The sequence below is a fragment of the Mustela nigripes genome, chromosome 4 (assembly GCF_022355385.1).
Source record: "Mustela nigripes isolate SB6536 chromosome 4, MUSNIG.SB6536, whole genome shotgun sequence".
NCBI lineage: Eukaryota > Metazoa > Chordata > Mammalia > Carnivora > Mustelidae > Mustela > Mustela nigripes.
Genome location: NC_081560.1, coordinates 110,922,255 through 110,935,552, shown reverse-complemented (window position 1 = coordinate 110,935,552; position 13,298 = coordinate 110,922,255). Strand labels below are relative to the sequence as shown.

The 13,298-nt window shown below is 40.3% G+C and overlaps 1 protein-coding gene across 2 annotated transcripts in view; it reads right to left on the bottom strand.

Moving 5' to 3' along the window:
- The window catches only part of PCNX2 (pecanex 2), a 313,350-nt gene that overhangs the window by 82,582 nt on the left and 217,470 nt on the right, over nt 1-13,298 (bottom strand). For both annotated transcript variants that reach the window (XM_059397306.1, XM_059397305.1), the window contains exon 22: nt 656-764. In XM_059397306.1, the coding sequence (XP_059253289.1) occupies nt 656-764 (109 nt within the window). The remainder of the gene's footprint in view (nt 1-655; nt 765-13,298) is intronic.

Genomic DNA, 13,298 nt, shown 5'->3' with positions numbered 1-13,298 from the left:
GAGGGTCTCAAGATTGTTTTGAAGTAAATAAAAACTAATTATCATTATGGAAACACTTAAAAGCAGACAAAGCAACCAAATGAATGTACGAATGGTAAAACTAGGGTTCTTGGCTAAGAGCAGCTACAAAACGAAACCATCTATTATTTCTCTCATCTTTAGAAGACTTTGGGTAATTCTATGTGTATCTAATTCTGAGTTTTGAATATTACTCAAGTATGTGATTACCAAGCTGTATCCTAAGATGGTGTTAGATAATCTATAACAGTCTATCAGAGCCATCAGCCCTATCTACCGTGTTTAATAATAGCAGACTGAATTACACTATTTTGCACTGAGTCACCTGAACCATTTAAGCAGTAACTTTCCATTTAAGAGAGGATAAACTTAATGCAGATCTGGGCGTGGGAAATGGAAGAATAAGAGAAAAATAAAGTAATCCTGGCGAGGCATTAGGAAGCAGGAGGGGTTCAAAATTAAGCAATGACTTCGAAAGCTAAGTGGCCCAAGGGGAATCTGAAGTGCCTCCCTGGGTCCCGTTAAAATGTAATCTTAAAGTCTTGCAAATCTTTTCATTGCCAGGGCTCCGTGGAAAGCATGCTTCTGTAAACTGTGACTCCCAGCTCACAGATGAAAACGGAAGCACAAAGGATACGAGGGATGGCAAAGAGCTGAGCAAACACGTGAAATGAAGACCCCCAGGCCATCTGCCACGGAGCCACGTAGGTCAGGACGAACTGCAACTTGTGAAGCAGGTCCCCGAGCTGAAAGCAGAAGAAGGAAAAGATTCATCAGAGAAGAGCACCGACACCCGGGGTGGTGGCCGAGTCAAGGTCACTTACAGCGGGGAGGGGGCGGCCGAGCCGTTGCTCCCCCTCTTGCTCTTACCGTCCCTTGTCCTACAGGCAAGGCAGCCATATTGGGAAATTTTAAAACAGCATCAAGATGATCTGAGGGGTTCCCGTCCCCAGGTTAATGACTCCAGCCAACGGGTGCGTCTCTTGCCTCTCTTGGAGGATCACTCATAGTTTGCTCTTCCTGCCTTCGGATTGGGGCTTTTAGGGGAGAGTCATATAGAAACCCGTCATCATGGCCACTGTTCAACTTAGTGCCCTTCGGCAGCTCTTGACCAAGAAAAGAGCTCTGTGCCATTGAAATGCCAGGTACAAGGCGTTTCAGGAAGCCAAGCTGGGCTACCGAAGCTGCTGCGTTCGCTCCATGAGGCGGACGAGAATGAGTGGGCCAGGCCAGGGCCCTCTGCTCTCTGTGCTACGCACAGACCGATGACCCCCCGATGCGGAACCCATGGCTGTCACTTCCATGCGCAGTGAGCATCCTCCCCAGATTCCATGTACACACTAGCTATGCCTCCTGGAAACTTCCAGCACGTGTTTGCTCCTAGACTGGTGAGCATGCAGGGTCATAAAAATACATTCCTCAAGGCCAGGATGTGAAAAGAGAACAAATGAAATTCTTTCTTTCTTTCTTTCTTTTTTTTTTAAGATTTTATTTATCTGTGAGAGAGAGAGAGCACAAGCAGGGGGGAGCAGCAGGCAGAGGGAGAAGCAAGCAGAGGGAGAAGGAGGCTCCCAGCTGAGCAAGGAGCCCGATCCGAGCTGAAGACAGATGCTTAGCTGATTGAGCCACCCAGGCGTCCCCAAGTGAAATTCTTAATTAGGCCAACAGGTGTTAAACGCAGGACAACAGAAGACCACCATGAAAAGAAGGTGAAGATGGGAAGCAGGGCCATTAAGGGCCATTCTTTGCACGTCGAGGATGCCCCCACCGCACAGGAACTTAATCTCCTCCCCAAGTCCCACCATGGGGCACCCGGGTGGCTCAGTGGGTTAAAGCCTCTGCCTTCGGCTCAGGTCATGATCTCAGGGTCCTGGGATCGAGCCCCATATCAGGCTTTCTGCTCAGCAGGGAGCCTGCTTCCTCCTCTCTCTCTGTCTACCTCTCTGACTACTTGTGATCTCTGTCTGTCATATAAATAAATAAAATCTTAAACAAACAGACAAAAAGAATAGGAGTCTGGGAAAGAAACACCGACGTCTGGTTCTCGCTGGTAACTTTTCACTATCTTCACTCCTGCTCACGTGCATTGGCCTCAGAGGGCTGAGTGCAACTGGCTTCCAAATTCTTTCAGAAAGTCCGCCTTAGTTCTACCTGGGGTCGGGTCAAGCTTCCGGAATCCATTCTGGATGGGACTGCCAGCTCCCAGTGCCTTAGACAGTCTATCAGTTGACAGTATGGTAGTTTATACTGTTACGTCTGCTCAAGGTCACATCTCGTAGGTTCACAGACTAAAACAGTCTTCTCCCTACGACCTGATTTTTCCACCAGTCAGCAGGTGACTTGTACAGACTGAGAGACAATCCTAACACTGACTCAAACCCTTGACTCACTTCTCTTAAGACCAAGTGTTTTCTTTAAAGCCCAATATCATTTCCTTTCATGCCCGTCATGAACCCAATGAGAAAAGGAACCGGCGGATCACCAAAAGTGAATTTAACACGTGACACTGAATTATAACAAAAGCCAAAGTCCTGAGAAGTGATGCCAAGCTCTCTTGCATTCAGTGGTGCAGTGACACCTAACTGAATGCACACAAAATCCCTCTGAATCGGAAACCCTCTGGTCGCTCCACTGTCAAGTCTAGGTATTCAGAATGAACCCTGTGACTTGTGCCTAGGTGAAAACTACGGGCCCGAACAAGATTCCCATATGTGACGCGTGGCCCCCCAAATACCGGACCCGTGAATCGGGGGTTACGGAGAGTTAGCCCCGGAGGATTTTCCATGTATGACTATATCCTGGGAGGCTTTTAAGCCATCTTGTGAAAAGCTGGTAAGTAGGTCAGGCATAGCAACTACAATCAGACAGGAGCCTTAGGGAAAGCTCATCTGCAAGTTTAAAGCTCTAAGTGAAACGTGGCTGCATTATGATTTGATGAATCTATTACAATTATTTTTTGCTTAGCACCGCGAGTGGTATTTACATATAAGCAAAACCAGTCATCAGGCACGTGCACTCTCGCGCTCTAATTGCTGCTGAGACCCCAGGTATCTTTGTTCTTTTTCTGTGTCGATGCCTCAGCTTTTTCATAAACATCGTGCAGAATAAAATACAAGTTTTGTGAAAGATTTTCAATCTGAGGCTCAGAAAATAGATGGGGCTGTTCTCACTGAAGAAGCCCGCACTCCTGAATGCCAGTTCTTTGCATGTCTAGGATGCCCCCACCGCACAGGAACTTAATCTCCTCCCCAAGTCCCACCATAAAAGGGCTATGCTCTGTGGCAGGTGTCAATGCGGTATGATGTTTAAGAGCATGGGCTTGAGGACAGGCTGCCTAAGCATGAACCCCAGCTGGCATCGGCCTCAGGGAAGATAACAGTACTTCCTCACAGTGTTCTGAGAATCAAGTGACATCGTCTTTCTTCAGAACTTAAACGAGCACCTGACAATTATAAACGTAATATGAGAATCAGACACACAGACATTGGAACAAGTAGAGGTTGTCTTTTGAGGATGTACTTAACTCGCAATCAGGAAATCCTAGAGCCCCCCCTTGCCCCGCTGCCCCTTTAAAACAATGGAAACTTAACCAAGTCTAGGTCCTCCTGGTTTCCAGAAGAGGAAAGGAGACTGGGGGGGGGGGGGCTGCTGGCTGAGGTCAGAGAGTGAGTCCCTGGCCCCTATGAAACCAGTGAGCGAAGTGCCTGCCTGGCAGTAGGTATTTCTACCCCAAATCTTACCAGTGTCTCCTTAAGGCTAGGAACCCTTCTTAAAGACAGCAGCAGGAAAACGTGCCTGACATGCAGCAGCAAAGGACGGCAACTCCTCTACCTAGGCCTTCCTGCTGACAGGCAAGGGACAGGGTCCCAAGCATGGACATGACAAATGTGGCTGCAGCCACCAGCAGGGACCACTTCTCCATGCGCTCAGGGACGAAGAGCTCTGATCCATCCTGGAACATTGCGTTCAGTGTATATGCCCAATTAATAAAACATGACACCCCCCAACAAGCCTGGAGACATTCAAGTGGCTCTCAGAAAGGCAGACCTCTTGGTTCCCTGAGTTTCTTGAACACACAGCTCCAGGAAGATAGATACGGCTTACCTCGTTTATTCTTAGAAGTGTGGAGAGGTGCGTTCCAGGTTAAAAAGACCCAGCTTTATATTTTCCCTTCACACTTCGTCCTTCTTTTCAAGAGTGAAATCAAGTGAAAGAATGAAAAATCTGTGGGTATTCAAAAGGTGATGCCTAAGCACAAAAGGAAGCCTTCGTGTGGACCATCAATGGAAAGTGTGTATGAAAGGGCACTTGGAGTCCTCGTACACCATTGTGTATAAAATCATGAAGTATTTAAGATGAGATTGATTCAGTGGAAATAACAACATTAACACATTTCTAGGAAGTGCCACATACAGCATAACATTGCACCAAAGCACTTTAAATAAAAATCCCACTTAGATGAGCTATGAAAATACATCTCTATAGACAGTTCAAAGACTCTGTTGTTATGAAGCTTATCTCACTTCTAATGCTCTGATTCTAAGATCCTAAATCTCAGCCCTATGACAGTACAATAAACTTCACAAGTTACCCAAGTAGGACTCTAAGGGAAAACAAAATCATGTGGGCCTTTTCCACTGAAAACATTAGGAAAAGAGTAAATAAGGTCACAGTAGAATAATTCTGGCTATTTCCCAAAGAAAGACACCATAAATAGTCTCACTTCCAATTATCCTTTCAGGGAATATCTTTTCCATTAGGTGTGGACAGTGCTGTTATACCTCTGCAACAATTCACAAACTATGTTAAGAATAATGTTACTAAATAAAGATGATCCAATGCTTTTCCTTGCCAATACATTCTGAAACAAAATGTGTGCCATCTTTCCTGAGGGGACTCCCTCCCCTGCTGACAAGATAACTCACAATTTGTTGGACATTTTGATACTGAACACTATCTTAGGGAGATGCCCATATGCTATTCCATTTGATTAAAGTGGAATTTTCCTTCCCAATCCCAAACACCAGCTTTCCTCCTATGACTCTAACCCTAACCCCTACTGTCTCCCAGATTAGTTGTATCACGTAAATTTTCTTCCTTCTTTTTTTGCTTTCTGCGGTCAGAATCAGCTGATATCCTTCTCAGAAAGATATGCAGCTTGTGATTATGAATGTGTGGGCGTGAGAGGCATGTAGGACTGAAAGGAGTCCCAGAAACCAGCTGCTGAGTCAAAGATGCAGAGTTCGGGATGAGAGAACACAGAGGGAATAGAGACTCTTGAGTGCTTGGGAAGGAGGTGATGTGAGGAGTAGAAAATTCTTCAAGAAGGAATGGAAAAAGTAAAGCTAGTAACACCTCAAATGTGGGATACCACCTTTTGGGGGAGGGGGAGCACCCTTCTCACAGAATAACAGAAAACAGAAAGCATGATAATTAAGTAGGTGGACATTAGATTTAGAACATAAATATTCTCAAATAAAACCCAAGAAGATGAATTAGAATTTTATAAGTTAAGTAAACATATTCAAGTAGGGTGGGTACAAGGGGTTAGAAGACTGAATTTCAGAAGGTCAGTAACAGATTCTACCTCTGTATACAAGGTGTGTTGGGATTTTATTAAATAGCATATAGTTTAACAAAATATCTATGTGATTCAGGGAGCATGCATAAAGATTACTGCCCCATGGCAAAAATAATAGAAATAATCTAAAAGATGGTAGGGACAAAATGTAATTAATAGCTGAAGTCAAAGGAAGGGAAAACTTCGAATAGTCAGAACAAAAAGGGAATTTAAGATGAGAAAGTTAGGGGCACATGGGTAGCTCAGGCGGCTAACATCTGCCTTCAGCTCAGGTCATCATCTTGGGGTCCTACAATGGAGCTCCACATTGCGCTCCCTCCTCAGTGCGGAGGGGCCTACTTCTCACTCTCCCTCTGCCACTCCCCACCCCACTCATGCTCTTTCTCTCAAATAAACAAAACGTTTTTAAAAAAACAAAATAAAATGAGAAAATAAGTCTGAAATGACACTGGAATGACCCTAAGAGGATACAAACATAGATGTGGACTTTAGCAGCCCAAGACATGGATTTTAATGGACTTGAAGGGCTTGTGGCCATGCCCACAAAGAAAAAAAAAAGTGAATTAGAAAAACCCCACCTACCATTGCTGGGAAAAAGCAAAAAACTTTGCCTTCTTCCTAATATAGAATAGAATCTGTCATCCATTATACACCAAAACCTTAGCCATCATAATGTAGAAGAGTGGAATTTAAATTTAAACTACTCCAGAAACATAAAAAAGCCAAGTGGCTGTAAATAAAAAGTAAGGGAGGATGAAAAAACTATCTTGTAAAAATAAATGCGCACACGGTCTTCAAGGATACTTCCACAACCATATTATATAGGTCTCCCACAGATAAAACAACAATCTCCCACTGAAGATTAGTCCACAACGAAAATTATAAACTATGAAAGGAAAATGAGCAAATGAGAAGAAACCAGTAAATTCAACACACAAGATAATTAGCATCCCAAGAATTTTATGTAATACAGTAATATAAAAGAATTAAATAAATAAGTAAAAAGCTGACATAAAAAGTAAATAATACTAAGAGTAACATAATATGAAGAATGAACAAATGGAATTGAAAAAGAAATGCCAATTCTAGAAATGAAAAGTGAAGTCATTAAAATTAAAAAAAAAAAAAAGCGGTGGTTTAAAAGCAAATTAGTTACAGTAAAACAGAAAGTAGAGAAATAGAGACCTGAGTAAGTTACCTAGAACACAGCACAGAGAGAGAAAAAGATTTTTTTTTTTAATCTGAAAGGCTAAGAAATACACATGACAGAGTAAGAAGACATGACATATGTCCATTTGGAATTTCAGAAAGTATAGAGAGAAAGAGGAGAGAAAATATTTAAGAGCAAATGACTCAGAATTTCCCAGAACTGAGGAAAACATGAGTCCTTAATTGCAGAAGTACATCAAGTCTTGTAAAGGATAAATAAAAAGAATCCACAAAATGCATAACATCAAAATCAAAGAAAAAATCTTTTTTACAGATTACATCCAAAAAATTTTTGGATAATAACAGATTTCTCATTAGCAAAAATATATGGCAAAAGACAGTGACATAATGTTTTTAAGGTTTTAAGAAAGATGATCAAGTTAGAATTTTGAACAGAACTTCAGTATCATTTAAGTACGAGGTAGAAATGAAGACCTTTTCAAAGACTGAGAGAATTGATTACTCAATAGAACTTTGCAGGGAAAAAAAAAATTTAAAAAACGTGCTACAGGAGGAAGAAAATTTAACCCTGAACAAAGAGGGAACATACGAGAATAATGTTGAGAAAAGAAATGGCTAAAATGTCAGAATCTCAATATTTGGATTAATTAAACAATCACAAAGCTAGTAATTCAACTGAAGTAGAACCAAGTACAGGATGTCATAACTATTTAAGAAATGAGAGGGGAATTTGGAGTTAAAATGTTGTCTTTGGATTGTTTGAGAGGAGGGAAGAGATTTTAATTAATTTTCTATGCTAATCAAATGTGCTTATTAATAATTGAAGAGTAACCTCTAAGCCACCAAAGTATTCAATCTCTGAGGTGTGTCACAATCACCCAGAGAGCTTGTAAAACAAAGACCCTGGTTCCCACCTGCAGAGGCTCTGAATCAGTAGGTTTAGGATGGAGCCCAAGAATAACTTCCCCTATGATGCTGATGCTGCCTATCTGGGGACCACACATTGAGACTCACTGCACTAAAGGACCAGAATCAGAATATTCAATTTCCAAAGCACTGGAGGAAAAGGAAATTTCTAAAAAGTCCATTCCATTCAATAGAAGGCCAGAAAGAAGGGGTAATGGGACAAAGAAGAAGCACACATATGAAGCAAAAAATGGGAAAGAAAAAAAGTGCAAACATATCAGTAATCACAATAAAGGTAAATGAATAAAATTTACCTATTAAAATATAAAGATTCTCAGTATGCTCAGTATTAATACAGATTCTCTGTATTAAAAAGAAGTCTTGGGTGCCTGGGTGGCTCAGTTGGTTAGGCGACTGCCTTCAGCTCAGGTCATGGCCCCAGAGTCCCAAGATCGGGTCCCGCATTGGGCTCTCAGCTCCATGGGGAGTCTGCTTCTCTCTCTGACCTTCTCCCCGCTCATGCTCTCTCTCACATGAATGAATAAAATATTTAAAATAAAAATTAACATAAAAATAAAATAAGAAGTCTTGCTAGATGCTTTTATAAGAAATTTTAAAATGACTTAGAAAGTTTTGGGGTGCCTGGGTGGCTCAGTGGGTTAAGCCTCTGCCTTTGGCTCAGGTCATGATCTCAGGGTCCTGGGATCGAGCCCCGCATCGGGCTCTCTGCTCAGCAGGGAGCCTGCTTCCCTCTCTCTCTCTCTGCCTGCCTCTCCATCTACTTGTGATTTCTCTCTGTCAAATAAATAAATAAAATCTTAAAAAAAAAAAAAAAGACTTAGAAAGTTTTAAGTAAAAGGGTGAAAAAAAAAGATGCCAGATATATTCCAAACAAAAGAAAGCTTGCTTATCTATATTAATACTAGACAAAATTGATTTTCACTCAAAAAAAGGATAAAAATCAGTACATCGTGATAAAGGGAAGAGTCATGAGGAAGATGACACGATTGGAATCTACGCACTTAGCTAAATAGTTTCAAAATATCTAAAGTCAAAGTGAACAGAATTACAAGGTAGGATTACAAATCTGCCATGAGAGGTGGAGTTTAGGACACGCATCTCAGAAAATAATAGCTTAAAAGACGTTAAATAAATAAGCATAGAAAACATTTGGCCAATAGAATTCATAAGCTTTGTCTAAGAGATATATGTATTAGAATCCTGCAGTCAACCAAAAGAGAATAAAATGTTGAAGCATATATACATTTATAAGAACTGATGACTTACGGATAAGAAGTCTTAAGCAATGTTAAAACTTAATACCATGCAAACTTCTTTGCAATCACATTAGGAGTCAATAATAAAATGAACGCAGAATAACAGGAGCAAGTATCACAAACTTTGCATTTAAGTATATTCTCAACAAATATGACACCGCATTAAATAAAAATGATAACATTTAGAAAATATTTAAAAATGAATAAAAATAAGGGGTTCCTGTGTGGTTGAGCATCTGACTCGTGGTTTCAGCTTAGGTCATGATCGCAGGGTCATGGGATTGAGCCCTGACTTGGGCTCCAAGCTCAGCGTGGAGCCTGCTCAAGATTCTCTCCTTCTCCTCCTGCCCAACCCTCTCTGTTTCTCTCTTCAAATAAATTTTAATTAAATGTTTTTTAAAAATGAATTACAATAAAAAGCAGTAGTACCAATCATAACAGGTGGGACTCAGCTAAAGCACTTTGTAGAGGAAAAAATATAGCCTTAAAATGTGCATCTTAGAAAAACTTCACAGTTTATATTGGGAGGCTATTTTTAATATAAAAAATGGACAAGAATATGGTAAGAAAGGAAAATATAGATGTTCTTATCTATTAATATAAATGTAGAACTCCTTGATAAAGTATTTTCAAAATAAATCTATAAATGTATAAAAGTAACCATGATTAAATTTGGTTAATCTCATAATGGTTTAATACTAGAAGTAGGTCAATATAATTCACAAAATGAAAAAAAGTAAAAGAAGAAAACCCATACAATGCTCAATTCATACAGGAAGGATGTGGAAAATAAATTCAACACTCATTGAAACAAATCTCTTCCAATCTAGAAATAAAAGACTTCTTCTTAAACCTAATAAAAAATATCCATGCCATATCACATTCAATGCCATATTTAGTAGTAAAATATTAAATATCAGAATTATTCAGGCAAGAGGTGTCAATCAAGCCTTATGAATATGACTAGCCTCTACCAGAAAAGTGAAAGTAGAACCATTAAGGGAGACTAAAGTCTAGGGAAGGAAGAAAAAGGAACCTGGGGCAATAATTTATAGTTTATCACCTTTGAAGTGCAGTTTGGAAAAAGGAAACTGAGGAGAGAAACGGGGATGATGGCAGATGAGAGTACCCAGCAGGGGGCGGCTATTTAGGCAAATGCATGTGCAGCTAATAACAGCGAATGCAACACGCCCTCATGCTTTGATTAGCTGACCTTATGCCACCAGACAAATTCAGACCCCTAGGAGAACACGACAGAAAATATCAGTTACATTCCTACTTCATAACTGCTCATTAGTGTGTCCACAAATGCAAATGAAGTCACCCTTGCACAGTGAAATTTTATAATCTACCAAGAGCTGTGAATGCACAAAAACTAAAAGGTCGTTTCAAGATCCCTGAGTACTAGGAATTAAATGGAACCCAGCATCTCTGGGAGTGTTTCCAGCAGGGGTGTAGTCTCTGTTATGTGGGGGATGGGGGGTGCATCACTACGGAAGGAGACAAGGAGGGACTCAAGGTGGAAGAGACAAGAGTGAGAGAGTTACCTTCAGTCTCTAAGCAGCCTGTTCACATTGACCTTGGAGTGAAGTAATAGAAACCCTATAGTTTATGCATACATCCTGCCTGATTTTCCATTCCTTAATCCTTTCAATTCCTTATGTTCAGCTACCTTCATTCAGCTACCTTGATGATGTAGGATAGAGTTTTCCTGCCTTTGTTATGGATTTGATTTAAGAAAAGGCAGCTTTCTGGATTTTGTTCTGGGGGACTTCTTCCCTCTTGAAGTTCCTTATAATCCCATGGGTGGCAAATACTGACTTTAGGAAGAAGGTGCAAAGACCAAGTCCATAAGCCTCTAGGAGGACAGACAGTGCTTAGCATTTTAATGAGAGAGGGAAATACTACTATCGCATGCAGTTAAGAGGCAGCTTTTCCTCCAGCGAGTCTGAATGCCCTCCTGCCCATGCCATCCACCACATGCCTCTAGTACGTCTCATTTATGTATTCTCCTGAGATCTGATACTTGTGCAAACATTTATCCTCAGTCTAGCTCATGTAGAAATAAAGTGATCCATGCAGTGATGTTCCATACGAGGAAGCCTTCTGCTTTCAGCACTTTTACCTTCAAAATGTACGTCCTTTTTGATAAAAATATAATAATAGTCTCACTTAAAAAATACCAAATAGCTCAGATTTGCATAAAGCGTAGGCAAAAAAGTTTCATTATCCACCTCTTTATGAATTAACTTCCAGTACAAGCCACACAGTTAATGATGGTTGAGGAGTTACCCTTCTTGGCATATTCTACCCATGCATATGTACAAATGTGTGTGTGTGTGTGTATTTTTTTTATTTAAACTAGATTACCAGTATATACTCCTCTGAAACTTGATGTTTTTTTTTTTTAAACTTATTTATTTATTTTAGAGAGAGAGCACAAGCAGGGAGAGGCACTGAGGAAAAAGGAAGACAATCTTCAAGCAGACTCCCCACTGTACACAGAGCCCAACACGGGCTCCTGAGATCATGACCTGAGCCAAAATCAAGATTCAATTCTCAACCGACTGAGAAACCTAGGTGCCCCAGAAACTTGATGTTTCTACCTTATATATCCAACACTGGTACAAACTGCTCTACCTAACCCCTAATTAGCTGGCTAATACTCCATTGTTTGGCTAGACAGCCTATTGAATCGTTACACCACTAATAGACATCTAGATTGCAAAAATTAATTTAAAACCACAGCTGAAGAAAATTTCATATGCTTATCTAAGACATCATGCAGAGCCAGTGCAGTGGCTGTTAATTCAGTATATTCACCAGACCTTGACCACTGGGGTGGACACATGGTCTGCAACGGGCTCCCTAGTAATGCACAGAGGGGCATGTCAGACTACAACCCCCCTTCTACTCTGTACATGATAACTGAAGCCAGAGTAAGCAGGATCTGAGATACAGACAAAAGGTACACCCCTGCACTAAAAATCTGGCAGAAGGAAATTTGTGCTTAGTTCTAGGCATATAAACTATTTACTTTACTTGCTTGGGTCCTCCACAAGATGTCTAGTTTTCAACAAAAAAAGTATGACATCTACAAAAAGGCAAGAAAAAATATGCTCCAAAAAGACAAATCACAATCCAAGCAAGACTCTTATATGACACTTATATTGGAACTATATGACAGGAAATTTAAAAGATGATGATATTTTAAGGGCTGTAACAGAAAAAGGTGTACAATATGAAAGAGTAAATGGATTATTTCAGCATAGAGATGGAAACTATATAAGGAAGACTCAAACAGAAATGATGGAAATGGAAACACTGTGACAGAGACACAATGCTTTCAGCAAGCTCATCATACTAACACAATCAAGGGAATGATCGATGAACTTGAGTATAAGTCAACAGAAATGACCTAAACTGAAACACAAAGATAAAACCGAGCCAATTCAAAAAAGAAAATATTCTTACACACACACACACACACAAATGGATGAAAGACTGAAATATGATAACTGAAACCATGAAAATCCTAGGAGAGAACACAAGCGGTAACTTTTCTGACATCAACTATAGCAATTTTTTTCTAGATACTTCTCTGATGCAAGGGAAACCAAAGCAAAAAATAAGCTATTGAGAATATATCAAAATAAAAGCTGCTGCAAAGTAAAGGAAACAATAAAAAAAACTAAAAGGCAATCTATGGAATGGGAATAGATATTTGCAAATGACATATCCAATAAAGGATTAGTATCCAAAATATATAAAGAACTCATAAAATTCAACACCCCAAAACCAAATAATATAATTAAAATATGGGCAGGAGACATGAAGATATATCTCCAAAGGAGACATCCATATGGCCAACAGACACATGAAAAGATGCTCAGCATCACTCATCATCAGAGAAATCCAAATTAATACCACAATGGGACATCACTTCATACTTGTCAGAATGGCTAAACTCAACAAGACAAGAAACAACAGGTATTGGCAAGGATGTGGGGATAAAAAGAACACTCGTGCACTGTTGGTGGGAATGCAAACTGGAACAGCCACTGTGGAAAACAGGGTGGAGTTTCCTCAAAAAGGTAAAAATAGAACGTCTCTACAACCCAGCAATCACACCACTTGGTTATATACCCCAAAAATACAAAAATACTAATTCAAAGAGATACATGAATCCCTATGTTTATTGCAGCATTATTTACAATAGCCAAGATATGGAAGCAGCCTGATTGACTGATGAATGGTTAAAGAAGACATAGTATGGGAGGAGGAGTCAAGATGGCGGAGAAGTAGCAAGCTGAGACTGCTTCAGCTAGCCGGAGATCAGCTAGATA